The following is a 20,757-nucleotide window of genomic DNA, read 5'->3' as shown; positions in this document are numbered from 1 at the left end:
TTGAATATTTTATATTAAAGCACACTTTGATCTCATATTTTTTTTGTATTCACCGACTTTGCTAAGTCGGTTTGCACATTCACTAAAATTCTATACTTTTCTATATTATTCAAGGTACAAGTATGCATTATTTTTTAACATTAAGTATTAAGTTGGATGACTTTTTTTTGTCTTTTTACACAATAATAAAACTTATAAGTTTAATTATTTAAGTATTGGAGTGAACAAAGAAAAGTGTGAGGTTTAAATAGAAAAACTCTAAAATAAACTATAAAAATAAAAAATAAAAAATAAAAAAACCAAAGAAGCCCAATTTGACCATTCAAAGTAGCATCCTTCTGATAAACCATGTCAACCCGCATTTGCTGTAGAAGTATATGTCGAAGTGGTGGCATGAAAGGAACTCACAACCAGAGAAAAGGGAGAGCAGAGAGATATGGCGGATCTGCCATGGGTGAGGATGAAAATGGCAGAATTGGGGATGGGCCCTTTTCTTTAATTATTTTTTTAATAATTGTTTTAAGATGAGAAGGGTAAAATCGAGATGATAAAATGTGAATAAATGATGTGTTAAATCATAGGACAGGTGCCAACACAAAAGAGAAGGGACACAAAGGGACACACAAAATGGGGACAGCAGATCCGCTCCCTACAATTACCAATTAGAAATAGAATTATGTGCTAGAAAAGGAGAAATTAGCATAACACCCCAAATGGAACTCCAAAATAAAAAGGTAAAAATAATACGAAAAAAAACCACATTTCCTAACCAACAAGGTGCCTAAGGGGCATGGTGAAGCTATTCCATCCCTGCATCACCAGGTCATGGAAAGTATGATTCTTTGGTTAAACTGTAAGTCTAGAATAAGCAAGCAAACCGTTGAACCACAGAATCTTACAAGAAAAAAAACTACAAAATTGGACCATTGGTTTACATTTTCAACACATCGCTCAAGTCATTTCGATAACATCATTGGAAAAAAAAAAAAAAAAAAAAAACCTTTCTTGCCAGCTTGAAACAATGATTCAAATTTTGTTTGCACTTGTGGTGGCCCAAATGGCATTGATTCTGAGTCTTCTGTTCAGAACCCCTCTAAGGACGTTGGTGATCACAGGGTTAGATCGATCGAAGCAAGGACGGGGGCCATTGGTGGCAAAGAGCGTGGGAGGAACTGTCCTCGTCTTCTTTAGCTCTACCCTATATGGTGTGTTCAGTGTTCAGAAACGTTTAACAGAGGCAGGCTTTGTCAATCCAACTGATGAGGTTTTAATGGCACATCGACTCTTAGAAGCATCTCTTATAGGTAACTGCATTCATAATTTAGCCTTTTCTGCAAAGTTTATTGAAAGAAAAAATAAAATATATATTTAAGTTAACCTTGACAGGGTAGGTTGTAGGCTTACTGGTTTTGAGAGCTATAAGAATCTTATACTTTATGAGCTTTTTCTTTTTCAATCACGACGCAGGGTTTTCTTTATTCCTTGTACTGATTATAGACAGACTACACTATTATATCAAAGAACTCAATCTGCTCAGAAAATTCATTGAAGAAGTTAAGAATCTGAAAAAGGATTATGAGCAAAGGAAGAATGCTGATGCAGAAATGAAGAAAACAGAGATTAAGCAACCGAAACTCCAAAGCTGAAATCGGAAGAATAGGTTGGTGTGCATACATCATTTACATGGACTTGTAAAGTTTATATTATTTCATAGAAGAAAATAATGGGATCTCTTGTAAATAACATTAACACACATACGTATAAATACAAAGGTTAATTGGATGTGTTGGGTTTTTACTCGTTTTTCCTTGAATTTAAATCCATAAAAAGAATCTTCGTTCAAGTAAATACATATATAGTTCTTTTCTATTGAGGAATCCGTCAATTAATTTTAGGGAGTTTCACTAAAACACCCAAAATGAGGGCTGAAATTATAAAAAAACCCAACACCCAAAACACTTTATAAACACACCCAAAATCCATCATTACACACACTCAAAATCCATTTATAAACACACCCAAAAGATATACAATTGTTGATTTTGGGGTTGATTTTGGGTGTGTTTCTATGTTTAAACAGTGTTTGGGTTTTTTTATAAATACATGTCTAGGATTGAGTTTATTTATAAATTTGTATTAATTTTATTTGAGGGACACCCATTAGGGTCCCCTATGAAATTTTTTTCAACGATCCAAACCATCTATTTTTCACATTTTCATTCATAGATCATCCTTGCAAAAAATCATGCACATTGAAAATCATTAGGCATCTAATTAAGACCAACAACATTAATGAACACAGTGCTTCAAGAACGTACTTAAATTTCAATAATTTAATTGAGTGGCCAAATGATATCGGATTTAAGTGATTTTTTGTAGAGATGATCTTTGAATGAATATCTACAAAATAGACTTTTGGATTAGTGAAACACAATGCAGAGTGGGCCCTACAAAAGTGTCCCTCAAATAAGTTTTTTTGAGGGATCCCTCAATAGAAGCAAATAAGTTCTTTTGAGGGATCCCTCAATATAAGCTATTTAAAGAGTATAGCCGCGCTGCTATACTTTTTAAATATTAAAAAAAAAAAAAACCAAAGTATAGCCGGGCGGCTATACTCTTTAAATACCATTTTTTTTCTTTAAAAAAAAAATTTCCATGATTTTTTGTTTATCGATAAGAGTAGTTTAGAGCAATTTACTATTAGGCCATTACTCAAGTCTCTATTGTCCCCTTTTGAGTTATTTCTTACTTGTTGTAACAAAAATGCAAGATGGTGATTTTGCAATCTCTTTGCCCACCAAAACAACAATTTCAAACAAAGATGTATGGGTGTAGTAGTAAGAGGGGGCTGTTTTGGGTTTTGAATGAAAGTGAAGTGGAGCTTAGGAGTGCTACTATGAGGTTTTTTTATTTAATTTTTTTTAAAATAAATCGTATAGTCACTCGGCTATAGTATTTATTAAAAGAATTTTAAAAAACCCAAGTATAGTTGCGCGGCTATACTTTTTGATAATATTATATTAAAACAGTATATCCGCATGGCTATACTATTTATTTTTTAAAAAAAATTAAAAAAATTAAAAAAATCCAAGTATAGCTAGGCAACTATACTCTTTAAATACCTTTTTAAAAATAAATAAAAATTTATGTGATTTTCATTTATCGATAAGAGTAGTTTAGAGCATTATCCGTTACTATTAGGCCATTACCCAAATCTCTATTATCCCCTTTTTAGTTTTTACTTTCAAGAGTTTTTACCCGTATAAAGAATTTAGCATGTTTCCCTTTAATACTCGTATTATACACTTATGTATGTATTTTTCAATAATATTTCCATTTTTCGTATACGTCTTAAAGACTCAGTAAAATACATATTTTTTAAAAAGCAAACTAACAATACACATGTTGTACATTTACGTAAGTATTTTCCATGTTTAATACACATATTTTTTTACAAAATTTTCAATAATACACACAAATTCACGTATTATACACATAATTATCACATATTATTGAATAAAAATAATACATATTAAATAAATTAAATAAAAATATCATATAGTGATCGAACGTTTCAGTTGTAACTTGCCAAAAAATTTATGAATAAAATTCCCTAAGATTATTTCTTACTTGTTGTAACAAAAATACAAGATGATGATTTTGCAATATCTTTGCCAACTAGAATGACAATTTCTAACAAAGATTTATGGGTATAATAGTAAGATGGAGCTGTTCTGGCTTTTTTATATAATTTTTTTAAATAAATAGTATAGCCACGTGCCTATACTATGTATTAAAAACAATTGGAAAAAAAAAAACCACGTATAGTCAGGCGGCTAGTAATATTATATTTAGACTGTATAGCGGCAAGTCTATACTTTTTGTTAATATTATGTTTAGATAGCCGCGCAGCTATACTATTTATTAAAAAAAAAATTAAAAACCCGAGTCTAGCCATTCAGCTATACGTACGGAAAATATTATATTTAAAGAGTACACCAGTGCGGCTATACTTACATACGTATTTTTTAGGTATAATACACGTCTTGTTTATAAAATTTTCAATAATACACACAAATTCACGTATCATACACATATTCTCACATATTATTGAATAAAAATAATATATTTTTAAAAATTAAAACTTTTTAGATGTTACTTGCCAAAATTTTGACGAATAAAATTCACTAAGTTTATTTCTTACTTGTTGTAACAAAAATGCAAGATCGTGAGTTTGCATTCTCTTTGTCAATCAGAACAACAATTTCAAACAAAGATTTATGGGCATTGTAGTAAGAGAGAGTTGTTCTGGGGTTTGAATGAAAGTGAAGTGAAGGTTAGGAGTAATGTGAGGGTTTTATTTATTTATTTATTTATAATAAATATTATATTTTAAAAATATAATTAAAATAACCCCAAGTATAGCCGCCCGGCTATAGTTCTGAAAATATTATATTTAAAGAGTCGTATAGCCGAGCGGCTATACACTTTAAATACCCCTTTTTCCTTTTAATTTTCTATTTTTGTTTATCGATAGGAGTAGTTTAGAGCATTATCCATTACTATTAGGCTATTACCCGAGTCTCTATTATCTCATTTTTACTTTTTACTTTTCTAAATTTTTTACCCGTATAAAGAATTTAGCATTTTTCCGTTTAATACCCGTGTTATGCACGTACATATGTATTTTTCAATAATATTTTTATTTTCGGTACACGTCTTAAAGACTCGCTAAAATACACGTTTTTTAATATATAAAAAGTACAATATACGTATTTTTCATGTTTAATACACGTGTTTAAAAAAAAATCAATAATACACACAAATTCACATATTATACATATAATTCTCACATATTATTGAATAAAAATAATATATATTAAATAAATTAAATAAAAATATAGTATAGTGACTAAACTTTTCAGTTGTAACTTGCCAAAATTTTGACGAAATAAAATTCACTAAGATTATTTCTTACTTGTTGTAACAAAAATGCAAGATGTTGATTTTGCAATCTCTTTGCTAACTAGAACAACAATTTCAAACAAAGGTTTATGGGTATTGTAGTAAGAGGAAGTTGTTCTGGGCTTTGAATGAAAGTGAAGTGGAGGTTAGGACCGGTAGTGTGAGGTTTTTTTATTTGCAGCTATACTCTTTGATAATATTATATTTAAATAGTATTGTTGCTGCTTTGTCAATTTTAGGATTGTTAGAATTGGCTTTCCTTGCCAATGTACACTTTCATGTAATTCCTCTTAGCTCATCTTTAGAAATTAGGCATTGATTATTTGCTACAAAGTTGAAGTACATTGAAGAGCTTATGAGGCTACAAAACTAAGGTAATTTGTGCATTCATTTATAATGGGCGTCATTAGGAAAATCAGCATTTGCATCTATATACTTTGTCGAGATGACTATTCATATTTCCAGCACGAGATTTTTAACCAAGGCACGTGATTTTGCTTATTATAAGTCCAATCAATGGCTGCCAGGTGTCCTTTTGACCTACCAAAATGGTTGGGGATGTTCTGGACCCATTAACTCTTTCATTTTACATTTTTCATGTGGGTTTTAGAGAGAGAGAGAGAGAGTTGTAGGGAGAGATTGTGCATCAATTAGGTTGTGATTTTTGGGAGAAGAGTTCATGGGTTCTTGAATTCCTTTTGGGGCCTTTTTTTTAAAAAAAAATTTCATTTCTCAAACTTTTGTTTAGTGATACAAAGTTTTCATCTCTCATCACTTTCATTTTCACCTCTCATCACCATTTTGGAAAACTTAGTTTTTTCTTTGGCTTGTTTGAGAGTGTTCATGGCATAGAAATGAGATTTCAAGATTTTATTTTGAACGCTACTTCTTTTTGAGAAAATCTGACCATAGCTTTGCACATCAAAGTTTTCATCTCCCATCCCTTTCATTTGCACCATTTTGGAAAACCTGGTTTTCTCTTTGGTTTGTGTGAGAGTGTTCATGGTTTTTGAAATGAGGTTTTCAAATCATTTTTGAAATCTACTTCTATCTTTGAAACCTACTTCACCCATTGAGAATTTTTAAGAGTAAAACTTCTACTCTACATTCTCTACTTGGTGAGGTATGAGTTTTCATTATGAGATTTTGAAATTTATTCTTTGAAATATTATGTGTTTTTAAAATCTGCATATGGGTTCAGTTATGACTAGTCATCTTCTTGAGTCTGCATCTGGGTTATTATGACTAGTCATCTTCTTTAGTCTAGATTAGATTCTTAGTTGATTTTTTCAAGAGTATGGTTTCTTGAAGGAACTGACCTTTTCATCTCAGAATCTATATTTTATTCATTTGTGACAATCTGGAGCTGAGTTATGGTGCCATGGGGTGAAGAAACTGGTGGACTAGCTACCATTTCCACAAAGGACAAGCTACTAGCTTAACTAAGTTTGGAGAAGAAGGTTGCACAGGGAGGTAGTGTTTATTTCCTAAATAGACCTAGGATTGTTTGAGCTATGGTTACTTTTTCTGTAAGAATCTTCTTGACTTAGTGGATTGCCTGGTCGGAGTGATGACCCCCAGTTTTTCCCAATGGTGGGTTTCTGGGTGAACATTTATGGTGTGTTGTTCTTGATTTTATGACTAGCCATACTGTATATATTATCTCTAAAATGTTGATGAATGTTCACACACCTTTCACTCTACTTGTTGCTAGCACAAAGGATGCCTAGATTGATGGATCCTTCTGAGTACCTAGGTTGTCACATAGTTATCTATTAGACTTGCAGGTTCTTATATTTGATTTATGATGAATCTATGCTGGGCTTGTTTGTTCATAGGTCTATGACTAGTAATTGACTAGTCATATTGTTACTAGGAACAATTAATCATTGTTGTCTTAGATCTGTCCATTGGGGTTTTAATTTACCCCATCCACCTAAGTACCAATTTCACGCTTGGCTATACTATTTATTTTCTTTGAGGGAATATCTAAAAATTAGACGGTTTGGATCATTAAAAAACAATGTGTGGTGAGAGGAAAGTAGGGAGGGGAAGTAGAAAATACATATCATACGCACGGTAATAACATTCAGATGTTCGCATAGGAGTGTGTGTATATATATAGGGTCATACTAGCAAGGTTGACCTTGACTTTTGAGTGACCCCAGAGTAAAAAAATTAAAATGAGGCTCATTTTTCTTTGTATATAATTATGGTATAACAAAAAAATAAAATAAGATATTTCTTCACTTGTATTTTCTTTTTAAATATAGTAGTTTCATTAAACTAAAATACCAAAAATACATTACTAGAAGCAAGATGGGTGTTTTTAGTGAAAATATTTTTTGGTATTCTAGCTAGGCGGGGAGTGAAAATATAGTCCAGTTAAAAAAGAACATGTGCTTAAAAAATTAAATTTTGTCAGTAAATTTGGGTAGATGCCCTTATTATATTGGGCTGTAATGTCACTTAGCGGTGTCATGTGGAAAGTACAATCACACTCAAATCTCTAAGTATAGAGATAAATACTCTTCACCACTTAATTAGTTAAACAATTACAAAGACGTTATATGAGAAAGAAGAAGTAGAAATACAAGAATAAGAACCATAATTACATGGCATATGAAACAACAAAAGACACACAAGCCCCATCATTTTAAGAATGAGAAAAACTTTAGTGAGTTGTTCATGTGATGTGGTAGTGTTGAGCAATACAATCCTGATTCAAATTTAGTAACAAGTTATGAGCTTTCACATTCAATGACTTTAACTAGACTGTACTATCACGTGATAGGAAGAACCAAAATGAAGTATTTCTCGAAAGGAAAGATTCAATTCAACCTAGGGTTTGACACAATTTCAGGGTCAACCCGATCAAATCAATTGACCCAATCACAATATAATTGGGTTTGTTTAGGTTGGCCTAATAACGAGTGGGTCTTGGGTCCAAGAAATCATAAACCTCTATGTATGGGTTGGGTTGCTGATTGGGAAAAAAATCTAAGCATGAGTATAAATTTAAGTGAATTAGACCAAACCGCCTAACCTAATCACAAAAGGGTTGGGTTTGTTTGAGTTCACCTAATAACGAGCGAATTTTGGTATATTTGAGTTGAGTTGCGAGTTGAGATCAAAACGGACTCAACCCAACCTAATCCATACCCAGACCTAATTCAACTATTATTAGTCATTTTAAATTGAGCGTAACTTCTGAGACCCAAAATCAAAATTGACCCTAAGCCCAACCTCGCCTTAGCCCCGTGCATAGAGGTTCGCTCCATGTTTGGCCCGTGCGGAATTCGGTCCGACCTGGCTCACTATACAAAGATTTGCCGTCAACTTCTTCTACCATAAATTATTATAATTTATACTTCACTGGGGAGGAAACCACGTGAAAAGCAGCTTAGTAAGGTCATGTGCTTCTCGTGTGTTAGATCCGAATTCCTAACTGTAAGGATATTGTTTAACAAAAATAAACAAAAGGAAAGAAAAGAATTAAATTTATCAAAATTTTGTAAACTTAAAAAAAAAATTGTTATTTTACTTCTTGGCCATGAGAGTTTTAGCCTAATCACATATGATTGCTCGTTCCAAACAAGCCAACTATCAATATTAGTTTTGGAGGCCCTATGCAGAAATAAAAGTAGAGTCATTTTATGTTCAACACTTAATCTCATTTTGAATGCAAATTAAAATAAAAGTTCCAAGCTTAAGTTAGTTTAAGTAAAAGTTCTCAAAATAAAGAGAAAAGCCTAAAAAGCACTAGTTACACACATAAAATTGACTTTTTTTTTACTACTATTATTCTTGGGATAAAAGGTTTTATAGGACGCCCTGTGTTGTCATCCAACCCGTACATCGTGTGAGTTGGGCATGAGAGTATTTCATCATGGAGTGGTTAAGCATTTCGCAATAGAGGGAGAAAAACTTAACCAATGAAGTGTATAATAAATTCTCTCTATCTCCTCGTGTAGGAAGAAAGATAGAGAGAGAGAGATATACACCTCACTATATGTAAGTTTTTCTCGTTTCAATGGTGTTCAAATAGATGGTGCTGAATTGAAAGGGTAGAAGTAGCTAAAAGCTCCAATGGCCAAACTTTATGGGATGTATACAAGAAACCTTTGAGTACAAAATTTTTGATGATTCACAATTACGTTAGGATGATGGCATCTTTTAGTTGACCTTTCAATAACACGAAGAGGGGAAGAAAAAGATGAGGAAAAAACGAAAAACCCAACGTGTTGACTCCTCCAGTTACCTCTTCCAAGTCTTCTTCTGGTTTAAGATTAATTCATTCATGCAATGGAGACAAGTTGACGTTTTAAAATTAGTTGACTTTGTTTAAAGTCTATCTATCTGCCCTTCCCATTTCCCTTCCCTTGCGGATCAGACCACATTCGTTTCACCGCCGCTTCTCTACATGCCAAAGAAATTAGGTCACACCAATTCAATAATATACTAAAGTTTCTAAAATAATTCTTCAATTTCAGTCACCACATCCACATGAGAATATGTTATCCATTAGAAGTAAATACAATTCAACAACCTGGAAAATGAATGAATGGAATATTACTAAGTTTATAAGCACATGATCACTCTTATTGTAACCTGAAATCATATATGAATTGGTCAGTTTCGAGAGTAGCCCAACTCCTTATATACCCAAACTAGGTCATTTTCAATGTGAGAAAAACACTCTCAATAGTACTTGTATCAGGCATCACGTTTTGCTATATTTTTATTTTGGATCTTATAGTTTGGATGGAAGACGATGGTCTTGATTGATTGTCCCCCATTCTAATTGTTGATGTTATGTTGGTTTCTTAAATGCAAGTTATCATTGTAAAAAAGAAAAAATTCCTAACATTGCTCGATTTGAATATAATTAACCCACCCGCCGAGATGACAAAGTACACATCAATTATTAAATTGATATGAAAAGTACACATAAATTAATCTGAACAGAAGTATTCACATCTACCATTTCTCAAGTTGAGCATGCACCTACCCAAGATTGACTTCGCAGAGAGGCAACAAACTTGTTGACCCCTCCAAGTTGCCTAGCAAAAGTCTCTCTTGTTCACAACCAGAGGGCAAAGAAAGATTAAACCTCTCAATTATCTAAATTATCTAAATTGACTTTGGTGTCAAGTCAATATACGAGACTTGAATAATCTCCCCTAGCCTGCGGTCCAATTAGGCCATTGCCCCTACTGGATAAAGGGAAAGGAACAAAGTTGAAAAAGTTCCTAAAGGAAAATGAGAACGCAGAGCACAGTATTTCACAGACTGTAAATGGATGGAGGCCAATGCATATTTAACCCTTCACATGGATGTCAGTGAAACCCTAATGCCCACATGATATTGTCGTCAAGAGCAGAAAATATTGGGAAAAAGAAAAAACATGCAACCACACGATTTATTTTATTGAAGCACATATGTTGGCAATCATGCAAACAAAAAGGCTGGCCTAGCTTGCAAAGCTTTGGCGCAAATAAAATAATGCAAAGCTCTCTAAGATAAATGATTGGGGTTATAAACAAAAACAAAAAATCAAAACCAAAGACAAAAAAAAATAGCTTGCAGCATACGAAGTACATGCACAAGACTTGAGAGACAGCTGGTTTTCTTTCTCCTTTTGGCTAACACAAGAGATAGCCCCCTCTCGGTTTTGGTGTCAACGAGAAAAGGGCCCTGACTTGTAAATCAGTGACCTTAAGTTCGAACTCCTATGACACATTGACAATGTGTGTGTGAGAAAACCCTCCTCGGTCCTAACTTTGGCAAAGAAACAAAAAACCACAGTTTTGGAACCTGATAGAGAGATTGATATGTCATATAACCTTGTTTAATTAATTCAAAAGTTGCAGCCCTTGGTACAAAAACAAACACAAAATAGAAAACAAATGACAGAAACTTAACCTTCACTGGTTCTACTTGGCCTGCCAAATTAAAACCTGAATGACAACAATGGGAGTGAATAAAGTGAAAATTCTGATTATCTGATTCAATTTCAAGATTGTTTGGTACAAAAGAATCTTCTGTTAAACTAAATGCCATAAAAAAACTTCTCTCATCATCCTCATCACACAATGAACTGTCAAGCTCTTCATGATAAGTTAAAGCCACATTTGGTGAAGTTGCAGCCACAGGTTCGTCAACTGAGATGACATTGTTGCTTGTCCCTGAGTTTTGGCTTTCCTCAATGCCATTGCTTCTAACAGTGGACCAATTTTCATCAAATTCCCAATTGGGTGCATTTGAAAATGCAGAACAAGTGCCTCCAATCAACCTCTTGATCCTTTCCAGTGGAGAATTCAAACAAACACCTTCAACAACAGATTGTTCCTTTGGACTTTCAAAGGCTTCAAGTGAATCCCAAGGGCCTTGATCCAACACGCTAATAGGAGACCTCGTAGTGAAGTTGAATTCCTTCACTTGTTCTGTTTTAGACCCCAAGCAGCACTCTTCAAGAAATGGATGTTCAAGAAGTTGCTTAGCTGTCCACCTCTCTCTTGGGTCTCTTCTCAAACACTTGTTCAAGAAATCCTTACCCTTGTTCGAAAGCCGGGTTGGAATCTCCGGCAAGTCACCGGAGAATCCAATCCGATAAAGAGCTGAAACTGGGTCATTAAGCTCCGGCCAAGGGCCATCACCAGTGGCCATTTCAATGATTGTGCATCCAAGAGCCCATATGTCTGCTTCAAACCCCTGCTCTTCTCCACGTGCAACCTCTGGCGCCATGAACACCGGTGTGCCTGAAATTATAGTACTTGAGGTGGCAGAGTCTTCATCCCCTGCAACTCCTTGTACCGATTTAGCACAACCCAGATCAGCAATTTTGACACACTCTTCAGCTACCAAAATGTTGTGGCTCTTAATGTCACAATGTACCAATCCATTCACACGAAGATACTCCAATCCTTGCACAATCTGATGCGTGTATAATTGAATCGCGGGCTCCTCTAGCGGTCCTCCATGCCTTCGGATTGTATCGAAAAGCGTGCCACCGGGCACGTACTCCATGAGAAGATTGTACATAGGCCTATTGTTTTCAATGCTAACATTGCAGCCCAAGTACTTAACTATATTTGGACAACTCAGGTTGGACAAAAAACATTGTTCTTTCTGCAAGAAAGATGAGCAGGAGAGCTCGGTGGACTTTACAGCGAATAGTTCCCCGGACAGGGCAGCGGTGGCGAGGGAGACAGTGGCGGTGGAGCCACGGCCAATGGTCGGTCCTCTGGTCCAGTGCTCCATGGCATAGAGCACAAAGAAGAAAAATATGAGAGAGGTTGGTGGGGTTTGAGTTTTTGGAATGGTGCTACGAAATGTACAATATTTATATGCGACTTGGGGGCTAGTTGGGTTGATTTTTATGGCGTTCCAGAAAGTAAAACCAAAGCATAAAATAAGGTTCTTAATTTCCTGCTCAATGTTACCTGTTAATCCTCTTTAAATCTAGCCACGTGGCAAAAGGAGAGAGAGTTTGACAGCTCTGGCCGTCTAGGAGCGCAGTTACTTAGGCTTCCAATAAAGCCACCCACATGGCGACACATGAAGCCACATGCCCAAGATTGTGGGCTTTAAATTTAAGAGGAGATTATGGGGAATATGCCTTGCATTTGGAGAAGTGATTTTGCGGCGCCAAAAAGCACTTTAAAATCTAGAAGATTGATTGATCATAGATGCATTGTCCTTCAACGCGGTTTTTGAATATTTATTCATTAGTGTGAATAGAACTGTTCTTTGTACAAAACTTACTAAATGGGAGAATGAGTTCACACTTTACACGGCAAACAAAGTATAATCAACGTACTTTTCTTAAGTTTATGATTAGTAAACTAAATCTATCAGTTTTGTCCCGTTGTTCATGTGTGCGAACGATTCTCGATCGATGTAGGTTTAAGATTTGTTTAACTCTACGATTTGATGTAAGCGTTTGTCTAAATGTGTAAAGTTTCTATAATAATTTCTACCAAGAGGAATTAGAGGGAGTTGCTTTCTTCAATGGTGTTGGTTATGACCCTAATTCAACGCTAACAATGTTTTTTTTTGGACCTTGTGGAAACTTGAGAGCGAAATCAGCACCATACTTGCCAATGTGAAATTGAAGATTCATGCACTGCAACAGTACTAGGTTCATTTCATTCATTATTAAAAATGTGCATAATAAAAGAATTTAAGGTCAAGCCAACTAAAGTAGAAATTCTAATCTAACCAAACTATATATATTTTAAATTCAACTTAATTTATTTTTTTAATGTTCTCTTGGGTCAATACGGGATAAGAATTATCAATATTTCAACCTTGTCGTTCATCCATATTATAAATTACGTGGACAAGTTATACAAAATGATTGTACTCTAGTACCATACAATAATTTCTCTATAAAAGGGTGGTTTTACTAATCTTGAAATACTTTTTCTTGGTGGAACAAAAGTGAAGAAAGGAAATCAAAGAATTGAATATAAAATTCAAGGGTGGAGGTGATTGATCCATTGTGTCGGTGAACAGACAACTCTGACTGCAAGCTCAGGTCAAGCATTGAACATTTTCTCCTTTACAGCTATGAGAGCACTGTGCACACACATACAGTCCAGAGAGACCCACATACCAAACCAAGCCTTACCCATTTACGATTTACCTGTCTCCTTTCCCTTTTTCTAAATCAGTTTTGTTTGTGAAAAAAGGACCAACCGCCCAACCCACACATTGGAGATCAGCCCCACTTTGCTCATTTGAATCTTGAATGCAGGTCAATTGGGCAAAATGTAAAGGTTCAATAAAGAAGCTTCTTGTTTACACCCAAAATAAACAGCCAATAAGGGCAAGACACGTGGAGGAAATTGGGCTTGGTCAGAGGCGCCCTCGGCACCCTACCTACCGATCTCTCCATTAGAGCAACGCCCTCTCCTGGGACACGTGGCGCGCTCCCAAGCGACGCCCACAGTCCCACATCTAAATAATCAACAAAATGCACACCTCCCAAGACCTATAAAAGGATGCCAACTACCCCAAAATAGAGGTAATCAGAACTTACGGCATACAAGCCTATTGATCTGTCAGTTGAACTTTCTATTCCCGAACTTACTTAAGCATCGGAGAGCCTTCGGCCGATACCACACCGGTGCCCTTGGTCCTACCGTGCATTTGCTTTTATTGCAGATCGCACAGTCTACCGAAGCATCAAGGCTACCAAAGACACAAATTTACTAAGTTTACCCTCTAAGTCAAAGAACCACTTTTTGGCGTCAACACTTCTAATGTTTGAATTTTTGTTCTTAGGATATGGTTTATCAATTGTTGCAATTTAAGACAATAACATACTCTCTCTCTCTGTCTTTTTTTTTTCTTCAGAATTTTCACGAAATTTAGCGCGTTAGGAGCACATCTGAGGTGTCTTTGCAGTCCAATTCACCCTCACATATTCCACCCGCGTGCTAATTTTGTCGAAAAATTCAAAATTAGAGACCCACATGCCAACCTAAGCCTTCCCCGTTTACCTGTCTCCTTTCCCCTTTTTCTATATCAGTTTTGTTTATGAAAGGACCAACCGCCCAAACACGTATTGGATATCGGTGGGCACTTTGCTCATTTGAATCATGAAGACAGCTCAATTAGGCAAAATGTAAATGCTCAAAGCTGCATTCACATTCAGCATTTCCACCCCATCTCATTCTTTTAAGTCAATGAAAGAGTTTTTTTTAATTTTTTTTATAATAATAATCAAACAAGAGACTGCATCTTTTGTCACATTTTTGCGTGGTCTAGAAGCAACCAAATCACTTTGTAGCTAGCAATAACGCTTCCTTTGCCAAACAGTGTGTACCAAGCTTACCATGAGTCTTGTGATGTCAGACTTCACCACTATAAATGAATGCTACCAGATGTGCAAGAAGTACAGCAATGTCTTGCTGTGTAGCCTTGATTACATACTCCTGGAAATTCAGACAGCCCATGTGAAAAACTACATCCGCACAATGATTTGTGAGCTTAAATTTTCGGGGAAATACGAGAGAGGCGCAGAGTTATCCCAACTTTTATCTCAACTCTCTCATATGATTTGAGTCCCGTGAATTTATAAAACCATGTACAACCGATGTATGGCCCACTCTATGTGAGAGTTCGGATAAGAGTTAGGAGAGCCCTTGGTTTTACACAAATTTTGATGAACTGGCATCTTTACGATATTAACAAATAGGCATCTTCAATTTCTTGTAACAAACTCAATCATCTTGTTCTTGTGTAAGTTGGCTTCCAATCTCTGCTCTGTCAATCCATGAAATTGATGCTCTCATAAGTTTTCTACATCCCTACCCACTATTCAAATTTGGCTTTCATTACCTAACCATCACAACTTCCCCAAATTCGTTATTGAGTCTTTTCTTTATAAATTATAACAAAAATTCGGTCCATAATTCCTAAACCCTTTTCTCTTTTGTCTTTTTCTTTTGCATCGAAATCTTTAGTCAGCTCAGCGGCAAGACAAGAATAAACAGAACACCAAATCCATAACCACAAAATAAATACGGCCGCGTTTGGTGCTATAGTCCCCACAAATAACAGGATATTAAAATCTTTTAACCTATCCCTCTTAATCCTCAAAATAAAAAATCATTCACATCTACCTTCATTTCCTCCTTCAACAATCCAATCCCGTCCTAGGCAACAAACGAAGAATTGGATTAGAGCAATCCAATCCAGTCCTAGGCACCAAACGAAGAATTGGATTAGAGCGGATAGCTTACAAGACCGGTCACCCACTGAACTAAACACATGGAGGTTAAATATTTGCGCGCAGTTAGTACATGTCCTCAATACGTTATATGTCCACCTTAAGCCAACAATCAGACATTTCAAAAGACCAAACAAGAACTAAAGCTGCACCAAAGTACACAGGACATTTGAATTTGAATTCATAGCAGGCTGAGACACACTGTCGGAAAGGATCCATTTTCTTAATTAAAGTGCAATGTTGAAAATACATTGGATAAAGGGCAGGCCCTGATATGTACATACAAACATAATTCACAGGAGCTTACTTTCAGTACTAGATAGGATAGTTTGAAACTCGGCAACATAAAAAAACAAGCACGAACGGAACATTAGAAGCTAATATCTATTATCTATGCAGCTTCTGCAAACCCAATTCTCTCGTTGCCATAGTCGAACACGGTATGGTAGTGACCCATGAATACATCCCCCAGGATCCTGTCGGAAAAACAAATATTAGCAAGGGCTTTCAAATTGCTCTCTCTTGCCAACAAGAAAAGTAATCAACAGACATCACCAATGCCATTAGAGAAACAAAAGATCTACCACCACAATTATCTTGACACCAACAAAACCCAAAGCAAAAAGATAGAAAAAATTGAACAAAAATTATACCAGAGAGGTCCGCGGGGTGGTGGGACATCTAAAGCAGTAAATCCACTAATGCATTGTGCAACATCTCCCTCACCTACTTTGAGCACATACTGATTTCCAACAAACAAGAAAATAGAAAGAAAAATATCAGTAATGCAATAAACTAAATCACCGGTAAAGACAGGGCGCGACCACCATGCTCATAACTTGAAATACCACAATATGAAAAGGATAAATTTTCAAATATCGTGCACATGCAGAAACTGAGAAATTTATGTGGAACTCTTAGTATCAGGTGGGTTGAATGCACGAGTAACAAGCAAAAGCTCTAGCATCCTTTAGTGACTGGGAGAGGTAACACAAGACACATCGTCAAACGTAAACTATAAGTGTCAGACCAACATATGCATATCTAAACATTATACTTCACCTGCTCAGGGGTGAGATCAAATGTTCTTCCACCAATAGTAAAGGAAACACTAGGCATGGAAGACAAACCACTACAATCAACTGCAGATTCACCCATTGGGCTAGGCAGCCGCTCACAGAGCTGCAAGAAGAACCCAGAGCATGAGCAAGGCATTTAACTGCAACCTAGAGAAACATATCAGATGGAAGTATTACTTCACCTGATTCACATAGTCAAGAATTCGTTCCTGTGTCTGATTCTGCTTGAGTTGGTTTTGCATCCATACAACCGTCATCTCACAAGCAGAGCACGTTGCATCAGATAAGCCCCCAGATACCTTGTGAGTGTTCTCTTCCACAACACTCTTGATTCCGGTACTGACCAGTCATATTTGGAAAAATTAAATAAAAAGAATGCACAAAAAATACAAATAATAAATATGTATGATTGATTGCAGAAACAAATAAATAGAAAAAGAAATACATGTATAAAAAAGTTAGCCAAACATAATTCAATCATATGCCTCAACAAGCAAATTGAGTCCAACCTTACACTGTGAGTCCCATCAAAAGTGCACAAACCAATCTGAGAGCAGATTTTCTGTGGTTGATCCTGCCACAATTAAAAAAATAATAATATCATAACAGTTATTTAAAAATAACGAGTAGGAATAAAAATCTATTCAGTAGTTCTAAAACCAAACAGTTTATTGACCTTACATAAAAATGGGAGGTCGTGAAATTATACCTTGGCTAAAATCCTCTCAATTATGGTCTCTCCATATTGTGCGACTACAGTCTTGCATTCTTGACTTACAATCCCAGAGGCTCCAATGGCATGATTGAGTTCAGTAATAATAGTCTGTAAATAAGATACAAAGCACAACCAATCAAAAACAAACAATAAATATGCCCATATGCCCATGCTGATGCAACACGTTGAACCCTCAAACCAGGAGTACAATCAAAGGTTAATGAAAACTAATTCATTTTCCCCTTCCAAAAAAATTATCGATCAATAGGAAATTCAAAACCAAGGATCATATATGTTTCCATTACAAAACAGAATAAGCAGCATCATATGGAAGTTGTATGTTCAAAGAAAAGGAATGCATCTCTATAGCATGACGTGCAAAAAAATAACAGTAGGAAAATTAATAAAGTTTCTCTCATAGGAACAGGCATCAAGCCTACCCTTAAACAGAATCTGGAGCCATCTACTTAAGAGTAATAAACAGAGAATGTTTAGTGTATACCATCACCACATCATTATTACTGACTAATCTTCCCTTAATTATTTTATCAATCAATCCAAAACTAATGATCAATCCATAATTTTATTCATGATAAGAAATTAGTAATAAACTTGAAGTTACTTAGGAAGAGGACTGTGAAGAGAAAGTCCCTGGTTCTAGAATTTTGTTCAAAACAATTCAAAGTGAGTGTTCTCCAGAATTGAAAACAACCACACATAGACACTTAGATACACACCGTTGGGCCAACTAACAAAGAGGTTCCAGAATCAGCAATTGCTGAACAGCCACCAGCACAAAATCCTGAAATAGGTATGCTAAAGTCAGAATGGAAGTTGAGAAAATTGTACTAAACAAGATACCATGTGTAAGAAAAAGGAAAGAAAACATAACAATTTTTCGCTTACCAGTTGTTTTACCATCAATCATAACATCACCCATGTCAAACTGCCAACAAGAGCAACAGTGTACACAATATTATAAATTTTTCACGAGCACATAAGTAATTATGGATTTTCATAGAGCAATGATTGTTCAGAACACCAACCTGCCAATAGCCTTTCTGCGTAACAGGAACGTAAGTGTGCTCTCCCTTGTAATGATTAGGATCCACTCCACCAAATACAATTTCACCTCCTTCTTCTTCGTCAGCATTACGATTAAACCAGAATGAGAAAACTGGTTCCTTCAGGAGACCCTGATTGACCATGTTGTACCTGCAGAATTCCTAAAATTAGAACCATCGGAAGATGAATTCTCTGAAGTTCCTATCGATAGAATACACAACCTAAAAGACTCAAACCGAGCAGGAACTCATAATCTCATAATAACAACACAGAAGAAGAAAAAAAATTACCACACAGGTACAGCATGTCCAACTGATATCTCTTGAAATCCAAGTCCAAGTATGCCATCAAATTTGGCTACCAAAAATGTGACTCCAGGCTCCTTGGTTGCCTCAATAAATTCCTGAAACAAACTACCTGTATTATTAAAGGGAAACCACCAACAAGAAGCATAATTTGTATGACCAAGATGTTAAATTTACCTGATCTTTGACCACGAGATCACCAATAGTTACATGGTCTTCACTGAAGAACCCAGAAATTGCTCCAGTTCCATACTGGATTGCTGCAGGCTTACCTGCACAATGGAGGAAACCAGAATATCCTCTCTTGTCATCAATGGAAATGCTACTCCAACGGATACATGAATATGCACATGCACTAAAAATATAAAATGATAAAAACAATCATAAAGACTGAAACATACCATTTTTGTTGTAGGTGCTCGAACTGCTTGACTTGTATTTTGGGTGTAAATAGCAGGCAATCTGCACTCATACACAAAATAGTTAAATTGTCTCCTATCTAAAAACATGAAGAGATGCAATTCAATTATAAATAGCATATAAATAACAGAGAAATTAAAGAAAACAAACTCACCGAGAAATAACACTTAGCCGAAGGAACCCACAAATTTGAACTACCAGTATCAAATATCACAGTGAACTTCTGAGGGGGAGTGCCAATACCAATCTCACCAAAGTATTGAGCATCCATGTAATTCTTGAGAGATACAATATCAATGTCCTGGGAATCAGCCAAATTTCCATGCAGACGATATTTAAGGAGAGAAGCTCTCAGAGCCTCTCCTTCCTTGGATTCAATTTGGGCAGCAACCCGGTTATTTTGATCAAATTTCCTCTTCTTGAGCCCAATCCGGACCAACCCATCATTGGATTCAGAAAACACCAACGGAAACAAGAGGAAGCACAGAAAGAGCGTCGCTGTAACGGACTTAAGTTTGGTTTCCATGTTAACTGCATGCAGAAGAATCCATTTTCTTAATTGGAGCATAAAAGAAATAACTCACCAAAATCATTAAACTTATAATCGGAATAGTACTCCACCACAGTGACAGTTGAGTTTCCACACACACACAGCACCGATAATCATAAATACATACATACACATGCACTGAACTCTTAAACGTATCTTCAAGCAGGTAAATATTATAATTTTGAATAGTAATCAGACATACACCAAAAAAGTCAACCAAAAAAAAATTCTTGGGCAGAAAAGAAACAGATCAGCACCGAATAACACTAGCACTTTCCTCTTCAATTTCTTTCTCTAACCACTGTTTGTTTCCCAGGAAAATGCATAGAAAAAATTCAGAAAAAAGGGGCAAAATCATAGTTCCAAATATTCAGGCCAGCTCAACTAACTAAGCCGATTATCCAAATCAAACATATAAATTAAATTACATAAACTATGCATAGCATCAATTCTGTAGGATTCCAAAGTTCACAAGAACAAATTATAACGGAAAAAAAAGCCCCAAAAACAATCTAAGATACCTGTCAATCAAAAACAATTGGAGCTATGTTTGAGACGAAGCTAGGGCTTCGGATTGAAACCCAAAGAAATAAATTGACAATAACAATAAGAAAAAGAAAATTGAAAAGTAGAAAAGATGAAAATGACTCACAGTAGGCAGGAAGACGGTGAAGACAGAAATGCGTGTTTCCCAACTAACCGCTATGGAGCCAGATATTTATAAATCGCTTTGGTTTCCAAAGCGGACAACTTTCGATCCTTGCCGCACACGTGTACTTGATGACTGATCAATACTTTCCAAAAAATAGAATTTATATTCTTTGCGTACAGAGGAAGGATAGAGACAAATGAGCTGTGCTGTTGTGCCCTTAAAATAAGCACTTTTAGTAAAAGCGCTTTTATTATAAAAATTTATT

At 35.5% G+C, this 20,757-nt stretch overlaps 2 protein-coding genes and 1 pseudogene across 3 annotated transcripts; 1 reads left to right on the top strand and 2 right to left on the bottom strand.

Moving 5' to 3' along the window:
* Positions 1-951: 951 nt before the first annotated feature.
* Positions 952-1,803, top strand: LOC110752844 (uncharacterized). Its single transcript, XM_021953592.2, has 2 exons — positions 952-1,304; positions 1,468-1,803. Exons 1-2 carry the CDS (start codon positions 1,022-1,024, stop codon positions 1,644-1,646), a joined length of 462 nt encoding a protein of 153 aa, XP_021809284.1. The 5' UTR covers positions 952-1,021; the 3' UTR covers positions 1,647-1,803.
* An 8,701-nt stretch (positions 1,804-10,504) lies between these two features.
* Positions 10,505-12,523, bottom strand: LOC110752828 (mitogen-activated protein kinase kinase kinase 18 pseudogene; annotated as a pseudogene).
* A 3,385-nt stretch (positions 12,524-15,908) lies between these two features.
* Positions 15,909-20,620, bottom strand: LOC110752815 (aspartic proteinase A1). Of its 2 annotated transcripts, none has more exons than XM_021953544.2 (14): positions 20,493-20,620; positions 19,445-19,821; positions 19,272-19,332; positions 19,048-19,142; positions 18,856-18,968; positions 18,547-18,715; positions 18,407-18,446; positions 18,238-18,302; positions 17,495-17,608; positions 17,295-17,359; positions 16,968-17,124; positions 16,769-16,888; positions 16,360-16,448; positions 15,909-16,182 (listed from the first exon to the last, which is right to left on the bottom strand). In XM_021953544.2, exons 2-14 carry the CDS (start codon positions 19,814-19,816, stop codon positions 16,098-16,100), a joined length of 1,545 nt encoding a protein of 514 aa, XP_021809236.1. In that variant the 5' UTR covers positions 19,817-19,821; positions 20,493-20,620; the 3' UTR covers positions 15,909-16,097. The 2 variants fall into 2 exon arrangements, with proteins under 2 accessions (XP_021809236.1, XP_021809237.1); XM_021953545.2 differs by having other exon boundaries at positions 20,362-20,502.
* Between the last annotated feature and the right edge of the window lie 137 nt (positions 20,621-20,757).

Source organism: Prunus avium, chromosome 4 (genome assembly GCF_965620075.1).
Source record: "Prunus avium chromosome 4, drPruAviu1.hap1.1, whole genome shotgun sequence".
Taxonomy (NCBI): domain Eukaryota; kingdom Viridiplantae; phylum Streptophyta; class Magnoliopsida; order Rosales; family Rosaceae; genus Prunus; species Prunus avium.
Note: the sequence above shows the minus strand (reverse complement) of the source record. Positions and strands in the feature narration are given on the sequence as shown.